The 18,036-nt window shown below is 34.1% G+C and overlaps 2 protein-coding genes across 3 annotated transcripts; one reads left to right on the plus strand and one right to left on the minus strand.

Annotated features, from left to right (window-relative positions):
- Positions 1–256: 256 nt before the first annotated feature.
- Positions 257–7,540, minus strand: LOC104892203 (hydroxyproline O-galactosyltransferase HPGT1). Of its 2 annotated transcripts, XM_010678054.4 has the most exons (12): positions 7,055–7,540; positions 6,823–6,886; positions 6,322–6,371; positions 6,025–6,215; positions 5,889–5,952; positions 5,733–5,805; positions 5,324–5,447; positions 5,116–5,203; positions 4,980–5,030; positions 1,741–1,812; positions 1,484–1,596; positions 257–834 (listed from the first exon to the last, which is right to left on the minus strand). In XM_010678054.4, the coding sequence occupies exons 1-12, from the start codon at positions 7,165–7,167 to the stop codon at positions 812–814; spliced, it is 1,026 nt and encodes a 341-aa protein (XP_010676356.1). In that variant the 5' UTR covers positions 7,168–7,540; the 3' UTR covers positions 257–811. The 2 variants fall into 2 exon arrangements, with proteins under 2 accessions (XP_010676356.1, XP_048501161.1); XM_048645204.2 differs by lacking the exon at positions 6,322–6,371.
- A 3,646-nt stretch (positions 7,541–11,186) lies between these two features.
- Positions 11,187–17,103, plus strand: LOC104892204 (laccase-4). Its single transcript, XM_010678055.3, has 6 exons — positions 11,187–11,384; positions 12,961–13,112; positions 13,887–14,131; positions 14,670–14,798; positions 15,101–16,030; positions 16,653–17,103. The coding sequence occupies exons 1-6, from the start codon at positions 11,286–11,288 to the stop codon at positions 16,781–16,783; spliced, it is 1,686 nt and encodes a 561-aa protein (XP_010676357.1). The 5' UTR covers positions 11,187–11,285; the 3' UTR covers positions 16,784–17,103.
- Positions 17,104–18,036: the final 933 nt, after the last annotated feature.

Below are 18,036 nucleotides of genomic sequence, written 5' to 3' on the forward strand. Positions count from 1 at the left end.
GGGTACAGCAATAAGGGTCTACTAGGATCCAAATCCACAGGCTCTTCCTCTTTAGTTAGCTCTCTGCGAAACCATACGAAACGGAAATTCATACTAAGTGGACTATACAAGGAGTTTGCACTCTTGCCATGACCTTCACCTAGTGTCATTTCCCGAAAAAAAGAGAGTAGAATATGGTGTACAGAATGCTCGTAATGTAGCTGTAACTTGTAGGAAATGAAGCTCTGTATAGCTACTTTATAATTTGCTATGCTCGTCAGAAAAAAGAAAAAGTATTATTTCTGGTTTTTTAATTTCAAGAATCTCAAATGAAATACAAGTTCTTCAACTCTACCTAAGCCCTAATAGAATCTGCAGAGGGAAAAACATTTTCCTTCAAGTTGTATGTGTGTGTTTTGGGTATATGATTTACAGTAATGGGGAAAAGACTATTTCCCTTCATGTGTGCAATGTTGAGGGTCTGTGAAACAAGCTCTGATCAATAGTTTTACCGGGTCCGAGATGACCTATTTTAAGAAGAAATACGCTTTTTATCCAAGAGTTAGATATCTATCAAGAGAAGCGAACGTTTATGAGTCCCAAAATGACTGAAAAATATCCTCTCTATTGTCAGATATCCAATTGTTAGATAAATGATCACAGAAGATGAGCTGGTCGTTGCTGATGTCCTTTCCTCTAGTTATAGACAAATGAACTTACAGTAGCAGCGATTTGTCATTCACAGTCAATCACGGTCCGTGTGTTGAGGGCCAAGAGTGGTCTTCATTAAGGTCTATATTGAGTGTAGATACAAAAATTCCCACATGCAAAGTCAAACAGCTGCACATACAGCCCCTGAAACAATTCAAAGATTATGCTCAGACAAGTCCTTCACTTTATATGGACTCTTTCAGTAAACAATGGAAATTTACGTCTTTTCCAGTTCGGAAAATGTGACACCTTTGTGATTATCCACATGCTCATCGATTGCAATATACAAGGAACGAGAATCAAATATGACAAAATAATTCATTAAAACTATTCAATTTTTCATTAGTCAAAACTACATTTATCAGTTGTCAGTTTCAGTTTTAAAATTTCAAGTAATATAATATAAGTTGTATAACGAACTTAAAACTATCCAAACTTGCACTAGTTAAATCTACATTTTCTCTTTTTATTTTATTAGGAAAATAAGAAAGAAAAGAAAGAAGCGTGGGAGTACATATCGTTTAATTTTAAAACAAGCATGTAACATGCTAGCTCCCACATTATTCAGAAAGCATATGCCAATGATGGCTGCCATCTGATAGTATCTCCAAAAAAACTTGTATTGATTTGCAAGCTTCAAAACGACATGGATAGTATTAAACATTTGGTTGAAACGACTTGGGCATGACAAGGTACATGGGTTGTTTCATGATAGATTTAACAGAAGGGAAGTGAATCCCCACTCCTGCAATCCCTATCTCTCCTTGGGTTGGTCAAAATTCACAAGAGTTACCTGATGATGAAGAAGAACAGCAAAGCTTTGCTTCATCAATGTGCTTCACATCAAGTCCAATAAACCAAGACCCAGCACTGATGTCATCGTGGGCAAAGGTTCTAAGAATAGATCTGCAAAATACATTACAGGCTTTCATGATTTTTTCATCCCAGCTGACCCAGTCATTAGCACACAAATAAAAGCTTGAATGTATATGTGTGTGCTGCACATGTCTGCATGTGTGAATAAGACAGGAACAAGCAGAGATATTCAACCTGTTTATTGATACAAACTGAGCCAATTCCTGCGATATGACAAAAACCTCACCAGAAGCATGTCGAAAGTACCTGCCACAAACATATAGTCTTTTAGGCAAATTACACCAGATATAAGTGAATAATTTTAAACTCGGATATATCCTCCACGAGTGAGCAAAAGATAAAATCATAATGAAGCAATTAGAAAACAAAGAAAAATTCAAACAAGAATGAAGAATTTCTGTTTTCGAAGCAAAATTCAATGGGTTATCATCCATCCAATACACAAATTGGACTTTCGCTTGAGTATAATTCGAGAGGTGAATACCTCATTGCATATAATTTTTCCTATTTAATTTCACAATCATGATATTCTGCAACTTGGAAAACTTGCGTCCATTAAAAACACATGTTATCCACAATTGAACTGCCAAACAGTAATCCATATTTCTATGAGATACAGATACTCCCTCCATTCAAAACACTTGCAACCAAGCTCCTTGACATGCAGTTTAAAGAGGATGATAGACAATGTAAATAGACAAACTAAGACTATTTAAACAATTAATAACCCAATCACTACTCTTAACTGTGCTTTAACATCTAAATTAATTTGTCTCTCATCCTAGCAAAACTGTGTACCAAGGAACTTGGTTGCAACCGGAAAGTATTTCAAAATTAAGGAAGTTCTTAATACCAAAATTAAAATTCAATTCCATATGTCGCTTTCCCATGCCTCAAAATTTTTTGCAAGCAATATAAAACATGCCACTTTCAAAGTATATTAACACGATGCTACTAGTCAATGACTCAGTGGACTCATCACCCTCTCCCTCCGATTATCTTCCTCTTTATAATTAAAAATTGATGTGATGATGTATTATAAGTTATAACCCACCAGGCATATAAAGTATACGTGAGTGCAAGCTAACATTCAGATTCCAATTTCGAGTCACAAATTTCCAAAATCTTCCTACTGCTTCAGTTGATTTGATTGTGGCATGATAAGTGTTCAGACTATGGGTGGCAAGAACCAATATTTACACTTTATAATTCCTTTTTATAATGTTAACCTGATTATTATTGTTAAACTGGTGCCTACTAACAATAGTACTTTTCCTGTTATAGTGGCAACCAACAAGGCGATTTAATCCAATTATGAATATAAGACCTCAGTTTGTAAAAAATCACCGTCCAATATTATTTATAAGGGGAAGCGCCTCAAAAGAGAAACAACTTTGCCAAGATAAACTTAAAACCTATTTCCCAGCAAAACTCAATATTCATCGAGTTGACCATCCTTCCCTTTTATTTCTTCTTTTCTATCAAGTGACTCACTTTCTCACACTCACTTCTTTCATTACCTCCATTATTCTTTATTCTTCAGTACTTTGCAGGTAACTATATTCAATCCCCTCTCCGCTGCATAATCCAAACATCTATGATATTTCTTCTTCATGCTCTTACAACACTGGTCTAGGAGAAGATGGCACTGAAAACCAAACCCCATTACAGAAATCTGGAAGAATTGATGACAGCACTAAGAGAACCATTAGATACACTCATCTATATAATTATTTAAAAGTGTGGACAACACAATCTATCAAACATGTGGCATCATCCCTCTTGCAAAGGACCTCACTCTATCTCAACCTCATAAACTTACAAAACAATATCTATGTAAAGGCTCGAGCCTCTAAACTCTGAGTATGGATGAAAGATACTGATCAACCAATCTAGTACAATCAAACTCATGCTCTTATCACAAATAAGAATGAAATTGTTGGCCTTTAGTGGTGATTAAGAGTTCAATATAATAATTGAAATGCATGATATACTTGACTTATTCCCTTCTTTTTAGTAATATACTTCCATTTCAAATCAACAACACACCTTGATTGAACGTAATTATGTTCACTACTCGCAAAATGTAAGACAAGCAAGTTGGGGCATCATTAGGACCACTCACTAACTATAACTCTACAATGAAGACCTCAAAATAAATGTGACAATAATTGACATGGCCACAGGTAGTCCAAATCATGCAGCTATATATGGTTGGTTTAGGGGTTTTGTCAGCATCTAATAATAGACAAACCAATAGAAACAAAAAGAGATTAGAGACTGAATGGGAAGCATGCAACAAAAGACAAAAAAGGGGAGAAAAAAAGGGAAAGGAAAGGCAAGTCAACTTGCTGGAATATCGAACTCTTTTGCCAAAACATTGGTTTTAGCTGCAACTTGACAAACTCTTTGCATTCTAAAGGGTTTCCTAGGAAAAAAAATTAAAAAGATACTTTGTCACAAAATTGACTTTTATAAGGTGCTTTCTAACAGAAGATTCTATAAACTACCAAAGTGCAGGACTATGCATGCAGTGGAGGTCTTATAAGACAATCAATCAAGAAAAATAGTGCTTAATTTTATTTTCCGGCAACTTTGAATTCATCTTAAAGTTGGTAGTTTGAGAAGGTTTTTGTTTTGTTTGTTTGGTACTGCAGTTGGGTTGCTTTAGGTCCAAATATCGGTGAAGATATGATCTTGCTCATAAATAGTCTCAACTCACACTCCTTGAAATAGAACATGTGTTGATGTCTCCTTTATAAGGATTTATTTTATTCTTTTGCTTTGATTTGAAATAAGGACATGAATTTGGGGGTTGTACTGCTATAGGCTATAGCAATGAGACCCGCTGATCTTCCGACACAAAACACATACTCGCCACATGAAAATGAATATGGCCACATATGGGAATAGCAACATGGACATTTATTTGGGTTCATTGTACTGATATTTTAATTTCCTTCACTTTCAACATTTGAATTAAACATCTCGGATGAAAAAGGTGGAGGGAAAGCAAGGACGGGAAGAAGAAGAAGAAAAAGGCTCATGTAAGTCATGTGTCTACTATTCGGTCTACGGTAAACTGAAAGTCTTATTGGGTCCTTAGGTAAATCTTCTGACTCACTTCTTGATCTAGCTGTAAATATTCATGAGTATATTGACATGTGCAAATAAATACCGAATATAATATTCCTCAGCCCTCCACTTTTTTGAGTTAAAGTGAATTGAGCCTTTTGTATGTGCATCCAATATGTTTAGTTACATATCAACAAATGCATTGCATGATATCATGATGGACTGAACCTTGAAGCATTGCTTGAGATCCCTTTTTAATTCATTGCTCAGCTAATGGATAAGGATTTAGAGGGGAGGGGGGGGGGAGAGATAAAAGAAGATAAGGGAAATTTACATACGATTTTCCATCACCAAACTTCCACCAATCTGGTTCATACCATTTGTGACCCCTGCAAATTTATCAAGTTAATAAGATTTGGTATAATGACAGTATAAGATCAATTTCTTACATTTCAAAGTTAAGACAAGACATACGGCTCAGAAAAAACCTCCCCCGACTTCATGCACCCAATGTATATACGAGGCTTATCCAAATTTGCAGAAAGAACAGCTGCAAGGCCATCTGCAAGACAAAGCACAGCTCAGAGGCTTAATATCTCTTCATGAAAAAAAAAGTCTGTGTGCATGTCAGTAGATCAAAGCACATTCACATGCCAGTCAAAATCAACGAGAATACACATACCTATCTTAACATAAACATCGTCATTGATTTTGACATAAAACTCAGCCTCCCATGTTTCAGCGGCATGAGCCAAAAACAATTTTGTCTTTTTAGGATTCTCCTCTGGTGCCTCTATATGATCATCCTAAAGACGGAAAAGAAAACAAAAAATAAGGACATGTTGATTAATATCTATACACCAAGCATAAATGTCAACAATAGCTTTTGATTTCATATGTGCAGTTGTTTGAATCAACACGTGATAAGAGCATAGCTGAAGTTCACACTCTACCCCTCTATTATAAAGTGTAAGGAACTGTGTCTGAAGCTCTTTAGTGCAAACAAACTCCTATAGGACCCAGCTCATGGTTGAACAAGCTAAGCCCTCGGACAAATTCTAGATGAAAAGAGATCATGGATGTGAACATACAAGGATCATGAAGTCATTGGTCTGCCGGTTTTCAACATCAACCTCTCTGTCTAAACTGTCTCCACGGTTTGCACTGCAAGATAGCTTATTTTTAGTTGAAGTTTAAATATAAAGAACATGGCTTGTTAACAGCATTCCACACCATCTAACACAAACCTTCTTCCAATTACAAATCTTGAAACAATGCCCTTCTCATTCTCTAGCTTCTTTAATGCAGCTCCTACACAGATGCAACTATGAAGGTTATGCCTAACTTATATGACGAGGACTATAGACAAATGAAATCAATTACCAGTTGGCATCCATGCCTTTCGAATGGCATCTCTATTCCTCCTCCTCCCGAACTGTGTAGTAATTCCCATAACAGCTAAAAGTTTCTTCTTACCAGTAACATCATTCCCCTTAGAGTATTTTGTAACAAATCCTTCTTTTCTAGCAGCAGCCACCTCCATCTCAAGGGCTGACAACTTCTTTTGCTGTTCGCTGGAAACAATTATAAATCCTCAAAATTGGACTGTCCAAAAATCCGTATATGGATACTAATGAAACCAAAAAAATCAAACACTAAAACTGAAAGTAGACAACTTACCGACAAGCTATAACTTTTAATGTGTCATCAACAGATATAGTTGTGTGCCCCTAAAAATAAGAATTCGTAGTCAATTTTCTTTCACAGTGCATTATAATTTACCCATTTCTTTCCAAAGTACACTTACAAGTACATATTTTAAGTGCACCACAAAACTTCTTAAAATCTCTTAAACTACATCAAGTAAACATTTCAGACACACCATTCCTAGGCCCTATTCTTTTGGACCGAGAGAAACTGAACTAAACTCAACTTAACTGAAATTAGCTGAACTGAACAGAAATGAACTGAAAATAAGTCCAAAAGAACAGGGCCTTACTCTATCCTATCTATCATAACCATTACATAGCTCACACTCCTATCCTCTTACTCCGCTATTCGCCATTATCAGCTTACTCATTAAACTCCTCCTCATAAATAACATCTTCACATAACATATTAATTTTGCGAATGTGCCAAAGTAAATGGTACAGAAAGTATAGCATCAAATTTTGAATATACCTGACTAGTCCTCTTATCAAGTTCCTTGATAAGATAAACTCTATTCTCTGCATCTTGCCATAACCTTCCAATAAAAACAATCAAAATTCAACCAAACTATAAACTTCCAGTATTCGAACAAAAATTCAGCAACATTATGATCACTGAAAATCTCATATTACAATTAACAACAAACAAACTTAAGTTTACAGTAAAAAATAAATCGTTACGACAAGATAGAATGAAAAATTACCTTCCAGCAACGTAAACGGAAGCCATAGTAGCGAACATAGCAAGCATAAGAGCAGAAATTCGAGACCTAATTGGCGAACCAGAGAGTCGGTGACTCGATCCCCGACTCTGCATTGTTTCGTTCACACTTTCTCTGTATTGATTAGGTTTGCTGAATTCTTTGAATTGCGGCTTTTTAGGGTTTATATGAGAGATCAATCGAATTGAAATTGAATTTGAGATTGAAATTGTTGAATTGATAATTAATGTATGGCGGAATTTGAGAATTGTGCAATAAAGTGATTGATGACGAAAGGGGGGTTACTTTCGCGTTTCTGTTGTCAGCTACAACTCAAACTGACAGTTGAGACTTGGAGTTCCTTGTACTCTATAGCTATGTTATATGTAGAGAGCACCATTTATGTTGATTTTAAAATAGAGATCATCCATGATTCTCCTCTTTCTCTTTCTCTCTCTCTCCTTTTCAAAATCTTTTTTTAATATGTTTCCTTAATAAAAATGACTAGAAGTCAAAGATCATATTAGAATATGGAAAAAAATAATTATTTCTTTAAATGTAGCAAAATAAATATCTAATTGTAGAGCTCTAAAAATAAAATCAATGATGGAAAAAGAAAGAAATTACAAGGATGAAAGGAGAAGCTTTTTTCACGGACTGGTAAGGAAGTTCTCTTGAAATCTGTCATTCAGGTCATCTCGTTTATGTGATGGGTGCTTATAGATTCCCTGTTGCTATCATTACCTCCATACCCTCGGCCATGGCTCGATTCTGGTGGGGATATAGAGGAGACCGGCGTTCGATGCACTGGAGAAGTTGGGAGACTATGTACAACCCAAAGTGCTTAGGTAGTCTGATTTTTAAGGACCTTTTGTGTTTAATGATGCTCTTCTTGGAAGGCAAGTGTGGCGTATAATTCAATGTGAAGACTCCCTCTTAAGCAAGGTTCTAAAGGCTAAATATTACCTTCGCTCCAGCTTTCTCGAAGCTTCCTTAGGCTCGGTTGGGAGCTACTCATGGCGTAACAGTTGGGGTTCGAAATCGTTGGTGAGAGAAGGTGTTTTGTGGCGTGTGGGGAATGGAACAAACATTAAGATTTGGGATGATCTTTGGGTCCTGAATGGTGAGAGTCGCTTTTATCACTAGTACGAGAAATCAAAGCGATGGTTCGAAATCAACACTTTTGAAATTACATAATTGACCCATTTGGAAACCAAAGCAAAATAACAAGTTAACAACGTTCTTGAGGTATTTTAGAATAAAAGAAAAGCTTTACCCTTTACTAAAACAAAAGTATCGAAGTTGAAAGCGATGAGAAATCAGGTGCACTCATAGCGGAGGGAACGAGACAGAGCAATAAAGGAGCACCAGACAAACACGACAAACAACGCAACACAAAGTGTACAACAATAGTGTTGAACTTGCGAAGTGTATAACTCATAGCTCCGAACTCTAAATTGGGCGATTTTTGTGGCTACAACAACTCGAAGAAATCTACAACTTTGATGCATAAACAAAGAGAAAAATTGGGTTGCATGTTAGAGAAAATTCCAAGCAACAGATTGACAAAAACAGAAGAGAGAGAAAACTTAAGCTAAGGGTTCTTCCTTGGTTCATCATTTTGTGCTTTGTTTTCTTTTTGGTAAAATTGATAACAAAATCTTCAGGATCGTAATCTCCAGTAATTATTAGAGCTTAATTTGTGTGGTAAACCCTAAAATTTTGACAAGAAAGCAAATGGGTGTCATTCCCTCCAAGTGACACGAAGGAAGAGAAAGGAAATAATGGAGCTGATGGGATAAATTTGCTTTTGTTTTCTTTTTCTTTCCAAAAGCCAACAGATAAACTACTCAAATATAATCGACTACTAACCCATGTTCAATAAAGTAATTTCAAAACGCAATTAAGCAAAGAAAATATTAAAATTCAATAAGGTAATGATAGCTGCTTAAAAATATAGGCTATTACACGAATAGTCTAGATTTATTGAGGCACTGTGGCCAAGCCACCAAAGTTGTCGAAGAAGTCACTATTGCCACCTATAGGCTGTGTAAAACTAAATGCGGATGCTTCAATCAGTGAGGATAGGTGGGTGGGCATGGGAGTGGTGGCTCGAAAAGAAAAGGGGGATGTGTTGTTTGCGGCTACTTGTAGAGTGAAAGCATGGTGGTCGATAGAAGTGGCGGAAGGGAAGGCTCGTTGTTTTGCAATCAAGTTGGCCTGAAGTCATGAGCTACAAAATGTGATCTTTGAAACCGATTGTGTCACTATTGCGAATAGGTTCTAGAGGTGCTTTTTTTTTTTCTTATTTAGATGTTGTTCGAAGATGCTTTAGTTTTTAGTAAGGATTTTTCTTTTGTTAAATGGTCACATGTGCTAATTAAGGGATTTCTGTTTGGTGTTGAACAACCCTGGAAATGTCATTGTCCAGCAGCGGTTGCTCCATATGTATTTAATGGATGTTCTTTCCATTGAGTAATATATGCACCTCCGTTTTTCCTCTCACAAAAATAAAAATAAATATAAAAATAAAACCAACTATACATTTTTGGAATATTTGCTTCTAATAATGCAACTTTTTGGCCATTTGCAATACAACCTTTGGATTAATCCTGAATAATGCAACCTTTATACCTCATTTTCCTTGAGTAGGATAAAACTGGATAAACATATAAAACAGGTGAACTAGAACACTTGATGGTGAACAATTGGTGAGAAAGTTGCATATAAAGGTTGCTTAGAACCTATAAAAAGAAAAGAAACTACCAATTTTTTAAGTAAAATTTTATTTTATCCTACTCAAAGAAAATTGGGTATAAAGGTTGCATTATTCATAAATAATCAATAAGTTGTATTATTATTTGCAAAAGGCCAAAAGGTTGCATTATTAGAAGCAATTATTCCTACATTTTTTTATATTTTTAAAAGTTGTATCTATTATCTCTATCATGAAGTACTTCTATAAGTGAAGGGGGAGGAAGATGGTGTCCCCCTACAAAAAATCTGTTAATACCCTTAATAAATTTAAATTATCATATACATTAAATAATCTTTTCTGATTCCTACTTGTCATATACATTGAACAAGTTAACAATAAAATTGAATTCGAAATTTCAATTAAATATTAAATTAAGAAAAATAATTTCTTATTCTTCTTATATATGTGTTAAAAACTCTAATAAAAAATTAAATTTACAATATAACTTGAATTACACAATCAGAATAAAAAATACAGACTTGAATTTCATATTAATTAAAACCTAAATATTGACCATTATTCAGTAATCTATATTTAATCAAACACTTTTACTTTATTAATATTATTCAATGATTGAACCTGGTACATAAATTCTTTCGTTTTGTATAAGCACAAGCTTTCTTCTACTTTATATCTCTTTCTCTTAATGTTATATCTGAATAATGATGAACAAATAACTAAAAAAACAAAACGAAACATTGATTTAAGAAAAACTTATTAAAATAATTATAATGGATGAGATCATGTTTTAAGTGCTTATGAATATGACTCATCAAATTCCGCTTATAGTACTTATGATCTTACAATATTTCGATAACCCCTTTTGGCAATTCGGTCATTTGATGATAAACAATACATATATTCATGATTAAACCTATCATATAAACAATGCATTAATTATATACTCGATAGAGATGTGCGCATCGTACGTCCAAGATTATTTTTATTCATTTGGAACTCTTCTATATTACTTAAATAGTCATTAAGGATCCTCTAATTCAACAAAGAAAAAGTAGATCATATAGTTTTGGGTGTCATATGCACACATTAAATTCACTTGTATAATAAATATTGTACAAATTAGCTAAAAGTTGTAGCTTAATTTAAAAAAATGGATACTTAGGAGTTTGGGATATGTCTACGTAGCAAGTTAGCAACTAATTTGGTGTAGCCTACAAGAAAACATCGTTGGGTTGTTGCTAGCCAAGTTAATTTACAAATTCTGGCTACTTTCCGAAGTACTCTTTACCTGGCCTATTAAGAAACAATGACATCTTAGCAATCGGTGGCAACGACTCCTACACTATACCACCTGAATCGCCCATAACATTTATCTACAAAATTAGCTATATATAAGCTTGTGTTTCCTTTGCCAAATCATGTATCATTCATTTGCATGAGCATTTTTACAGCTTAAAGTCCTAGGAGAAGTAGTGAACTTTTCTCAAAGAAAGTGAGTAAAAGAGATTTAAGGAGATGGTAAATTTGATGGAGAGGGGGGTGTTACTAGTGCTTGTGGCTTGCATATTGCCAGCCATATTGGTTGAGTGTCGAGTTCGTCACTACAAGTTCAATGTAAGTGCTATCCTCATAAAACTTATTGCACGCATGCATGCATGTTATTAAGAATTTAGGTGTGAATTTAGGGTTTTAGTTTGATTAAAATTATCGTAATAATATAATGTTCCCTTTCGTTCTCTATTAATTTTTTAATTGAATCTTATTGTCTATTAAAAAAAATTCATATAGAAAGGACAAAAAGACTTCAAATCACATGTAAATCCGAATATATAATCAATTATAATGTACATCATTTTACATCTTAGACATATAATATTACAAAATTTGAAGTTTATTATATCATTGATTATAAATTATAATGTTCATCGTATTACATAGGTCGTTGACTCATTAGTAAATTTTGAAGTCGCATCATTAATCATAATTAGATCATATTGAATCAGTCATCATACATATTGTAAATTTCAGAGTTACATAATTCAATGAATATTTTAGTTGTCATGTTTTCTATTAAAGACCCAACAAAAATGTACTTATACTTTTTCAAAAAAAATTATATCCACATCGATGGTGTCACTAGACATTAGCAAACTTCTGTTAAAAGTCTTACTAAATGCTTTCGATTAAGTAACGAGGTTAATCAGCAATTATAAATATCTTTTGACGTAAAGGTCATTTTTTATTTATTGAACTTCTAAAATTATTTGGATAATGGTTTAGTTTTAAAAACTGGTAAAATATGCTTAATTAATGCTCTATCTAAGGGCCTACATCCTACTACAAAGTCCCCCCCCCTCCCGAATCTTGATGAGGTTTGATTCCATGACCTAGAGTCTTAGATCATGAGGAATGAGATATAGTTCTAAAGACTCAACTAAGGTACCGATGGAACTTATTTGAATAAACTTATATATATGTTGTTCGATCACATGTTGACTTAGTATGAAATTTTATTACATCTTTTAAAGCATTCCATGTATTTGTAGAATCTTCACCCACTAATAAGCATTTTCTAATAGGAGTACATACATAGTATATGAAACTTCTAAGGCTCTAGTAACTCATCCTTTGTTTTTAAATTACATAGTAATTCTATATATTAGTATATAGTCTATATATATTCTTATAACTGATGTGTTAAGAGTTTCTTTTGAAAGGAGATTTTAGATCTCCTAATGTTTCTTTCTCCTTATGTTTCTTAAAATAAATAAACAATAATAGTCGTCTAACCACAAACATTCTTAACCAATTAGGCGGTTACTAACTTAATGTAACGAATTACCACGTAAACACGTAGGGTGCATGCCTATGAATCAATTGAAATGAAAAAAAAGAAGTTAATTTAGCAAAAGTAGAAAGAAAGTCACTAAAAGTGTTTGGTTGGTAGTATAAGATGGTCTTTCGTCGATGTCTTTGATTTGGTGGAGTATAGATATCAGGGTAGGTTGTTGCTATTGCTATATTTCCTTTCAATTTGATGCACGATTATATTAAGTTTAGAAAGTCATATGTTGTTGTTTTACTTGTTATTTAGAAATATCACAATGATGTAAAAACAGACAAACTTTGCCCATCTTATTGTAATTTTGTCTACATTCTAATTTGCATGTATATATCTTTGAATTATTAGGTGGTGATGAAAAATCATACAAGACAATGTTCAACAAAATCAATTGTGACTGTTAATGGTAAATTTCCGGGCCCCACTATTGTGGCTAGAGAGGATGATACAGTGCTTGTGAAGGTGGTCAATCATGTTAAGTACAATCTTACCATTCATTGGTTAGTACTCCCTCTTATAATTTTTGGCCTAAATAAATTGATGAGAGATAAAATTAAATTTTCATAAAAAAAAGGATAAAATTAATGATCTAATGTATTTGATGTGAGAGAAAAGTGATAGACTATAAAAGAATAATAAAATACTAACTGTTATGGACTTCTAATAGCTACTCTAATAGCGGTTATACTGTTCATGTGTCTTGTTAGTGGCGCAGGCTACCCACTGTTAGTGTTTTATCATTACTAGTTTGGACTCTTATGATCATGATTTTGTTTGAATGTTTCACGTAAATGGCAAATATAGGGTAGTTTCAAGGAACTGAGAGAGTATATCTTTTTTATTAGGAAAGATAACTGGTACAAAGATCAACTCTTGCTAGACTACTAATTTACCGGGCACACTAGCTCAGAGTGTGGATACAAGGCTAAACAACCTATAATGCTCCAACAATTTTCACCTTTCCTATACAAAAAATATTATAAGCTGTTTTCTATTTATGGATGCCATATTGTTCCATTTACATGTAAATAATCATACCTTCTTGGAACTGATCATAATTGTTGATGAGATATTACCTATGAATAGTTCAGATTGTTAGGAATAGTGTATTGGCAACTCAATCTTGCAACTTCATTGTAGGCATTATTAAACATTAGACTAAGCTATAATTAATGGGAGAACAACACACTTAAGTCTTAAACCATGTACTCTATGATTTTCATCTTATTATTTTGATTTTGATTTTTGTTGTTTTATGATTCTGTAATGTGCAGGCATGGAATCAGACAAATAAGAACAGGGTGGTCAGATGGACCTGCATACATAGCACAATGCCCAATACAACCAGGACAAACTTACACTTACAATTTCACTGTGACGGGCCAAAGAGGAACTCTATTTTATCATGCCCATATACTTTGGCTTAGAGCCACTGTCCATGGTGCCATTGTTATATTGCCCAAACTTGGTGTTCCATATCCTTTTCCTAAGCCCGACAAGGAAAACATCATTGTCTTAGGTTAAAAAAAAAAACGTTGCTTACCATTCTTACATTCTATAGTCATATTCTCCGTATTAATGCTTCCTATACGCTTTGAAAAGAATGAAACTGTCAAAGGATCAACTCAACCAAAAGTCATATCCAGCGCTAAATATTCCACTGAGAACAGAGGGGTGGATGAGATTCAAATTTGTGATTTTTTTGTCATGCTGGCTCTTGATACCATGTCAGATGATCAACTCAACCAAAAGTTTAAGCTGACGGTTGAGGACCCAGAAATAGATCTATACTCTATCAGAATCACATTTCTTCTATGTGGGAGCTTTTTAATAGAAATGTTTCACTTATTTTAGAATGAAAGAAGTATAATTTTGAGATTTTAATAAACTAACCTAGAGATGAGGAGTCTTGGTGCGCACTTTCCTTAAACCTCCTTGTGGATTTTTATTGTTTGTGGTGGTATAACAATTGCAATTCTATATGAATTTTGTGCCAGTCACGTAATATCTTACGCATCACATTGTGCTTCTTCTAACTTGACTGAAAATTTGCATAGGTGAATGGTGGAAATCAGACGTCGAAGCTGTGATAAACGAAGCTCTAAAGTCTGGCTTGGCACCAAATGTTTCTGATGCTCATACGATCAATGGATATACAAGGCCCGTTAAGAATTGTAATTCAAAAGGTAACTACATAAAATCCCAAAATACAATCATAGTACTTTCTCCGTTTAATAATACTCGCTACACTTTCCATTGTAGGAAGTTTCACATTACTTGCTACACTTCCTTTTTGGAGAATAAACTCTCCTCTCACATGAGTCCCTTTTCTTTTTACTCTCTACCTCTCTCTTTTCCAAAAATTACCTAAGAGTCTGTGACTTGAGAAGTATAGCGAGTAATATGAAACATAGGAAGTATAATTTACCTGTTGTATTTCATATATTATGCATATACACACATATTCATATCTAATATAACATTGCAGAAATGTTCAACATACATGTGAAACCGGGGAAGAGATACATGCTACGCATCATCAATGCTGCACTTAATGAAGAGCTTTTCTTCAAGATTGCTGACCACAAACTCACTGTAGTAGAAGTTGATGCTACCTATGTTAAACCCTTTAAAACAGACACAATTGTGATATCACCAGGCCAAACTACCAATGTGATCCTAGAAGCTAATAATAAGGCAATGGGCAAGTACTTAGTAGTAGTTTCACCTTTTATGGATGCACCTGTCCCGGTGGATAATGCAACGGGCTTTGCCACACTTCGTTACCCCGCCTTTCGACACAAAACTCTATCCGCCACCCTCACCGCACCACCACCAATCAATGCCACCGCGGTAGCTGATAACTTCACCAATGCACTTAGATCACTTAACACAAAAGAGTTCCCAGCTAAAGTCCCACAAAAAGTTGATCATTCCTTATTTTTTACTGTTGGGTTAGGGGTAAATCCTTGCAAAACATGTGTTAATGGGTCTAGAATTGTGGCGGATATTAACAATATTACATTTGTTATGCCAGATATTTCTATTCTTCAAGCACATTACTATAACATAAGTGGAGTATTTACTGATGATTTCCCTGCAAAACCACCTACACCATTTAATTTCACAGGCAATAATCAAGTTACAAATGTTGGTACTACAAAAGGGACTAAAGTGTATAGACTTCCTTATAATGCAACAGTTCAATTAGTGTTGCAAGATACTGCAATAATAGCACCAGAGAATCACCCATTTCATCTTCATGGATTTAATTTCTTTGTAGTTGGGAAAGGTGTAGGAAATTTTAACCCGAAAAATGATCCGAAAAAGTTCAATCTCGTCGATCCTGTTGAACGGAATACGATCGGAGTACCATCTGGTGGATGGGCTGCTATCAGATTTAGAGCTGATAATCCAGGTAATGTATATAGTAGCTTTGAACATTTACTCAACTTATTCACCTATATAATTTTTATCATATACCACAACGTACCATAAATATGATACGTCCAAGACTACTTTTTGATCATTGATTATTTGAAATTCTCCAAATAAGCAAAATATATACTCCGTCCGTTTTCAAAAGTTCTTCCTACTTTTTTCAATTTTCTCTCACAAAAAGATTTCAAATAGGAACAACAAAAGAAAACGGAGGGAGCAGTTAAGAGGGAGAACTCTAAATCAGCAAATGAGGAAAGTTGTTGAACCCCATATATGTTGTGCACATGTGAGTTGTACCACATTGGAGAAAGAAAAGAGAAAGTACCACAATATAAGCTAGAGGAGCTACTCCTACTATTGCCAATAATTTTAGTATGAAACCTCGTTTGTGCTTGTATGTGGACCGAACTCTCCTCCTCCATACTGGGTTACTCGGATCCATTTTCAGTCATATCAAATTTATCAAAAATATAATGAAATGGCCGAACTCCAAATGAGCTAAAAATAGTCTACTGTACACTCGGGTGTATGATGATCACTCATTTAGTTTGTAGCTAATTGGTAAGATTTGTAATAGTTCTCTTTGTTGTTATGTACAGGTGTTTGGTTCTTTCATTGCCATTTGGAGATTCATACAACATGGGGGTTGAAAATGGCATTCTTAGTAGATGATGGCAAAGGACCAAGTGAATCTTTATTACCACCTCCAAATGATTTTCCTAAGTGTTAATAAGTTAATAAGCTTTAACAAATTTTCTATAGTTTTGTATTCTTTAAATTCTTAAGGGAACTCGGATGCACACAAGAAATGAGCTGAGATTTGCATCAATATTCAAACACGTCTTATTTAAAGAGGAGGGAAGAAATTGAAAGTAGATGTTATTTTTCTTGAGATGTAATCTAGTTGCCAAAAACCATGTATTATTGATGTTTCCATTCTTTGCTGTTACGAAATTTAAGTTCTAAACTATGATATTTGTTCCTATTGTAGACTTTGTAGCTCAATTTGAGATATTTGAGGAATAAGTAATCCAAAGTCAAATTATAGTATATTTTTCTTTTCTAACCCTTATTATAGTGTATTGTGTTTCAAGATAATCTTAATATGTGTTAAAATAATCTTTAATTTTTTATCTTAGTTGGTAAAGTCTTGTGCGAGTAATAATCAAGGCATGAGATTAAATTTTGTCTAGACAATTGTGCTTAATTGCTCTCTAACAGGATTAAGGTTTCGTTTGGTTCAAAATAAGGAATGGAAAGGGAATGGAATGGGATGAAAGGATGGAATGGAAATGGAATGTGTTACTTTAGACACTTGTTTGTTTTGATGTAGGAATGGAATCATTGGCCTAATGACTCCATTACTTTTTGTTTCCTATGGTGTGATGAGGGTTTCAAGATGGGGGAATCAAAATTGGGCTAGTAAGGGAGGGAAAAAAATGAATAACTCAACCAAACATAAAATAAGGGAGTGTGTTACCTCAATCCGTTTCCAAGCCTAAAATATTTCCAACCAAACGGACCCTAAAAAGAAAAAAGAAAAAACGTTGAACTAAGGCATATTCGTTCAAATTTTGTTTGTAACCTTGGAAATCTAGAATTAGAAATATGGAAAACTATTAAGGGGACATTCAAAATTAGTTCTTCAACTATTTTTTTTTTAAATCGCGATATTTTGACTTTTGCAATATTCATATGGCACCGTTGATCGGTAATTTTTTCTAATATATAAGAAAAAATAACCTATGTTGTTGGATGCATTTCAATGTATATTTTCATAATATCAACTTTATAATAATATTTACAAAAATAAATTTGGTGAAATTAATGTTCAATATCGTGTGTTAGCAAGCGTGAAAATAGTACATGAATTTAAAAATGGATTAAGTAACTGTTTTGAAAATCGACAACATAAAACTAAAAACTTCACAAAACAAACAACCCAACTACACAGGTCAACGCTTAAGAGTAGGGAGATATAAG

This window comes from Beta vulgaris, chromosome 5, assembly GCF_026745355.1.
Source record: "Beta vulgaris subsp. vulgaris cultivar EL10 chromosome 5, EL10.2, whole genome shotgun sequence".
In the NCBI taxonomy this organism is placed as follows: Eukaryota; Viridiplantae; Streptophyta; class Magnoliopsida; order Caryophyllales; family Amaranthaceae; genus Beta; species Beta vulgaris.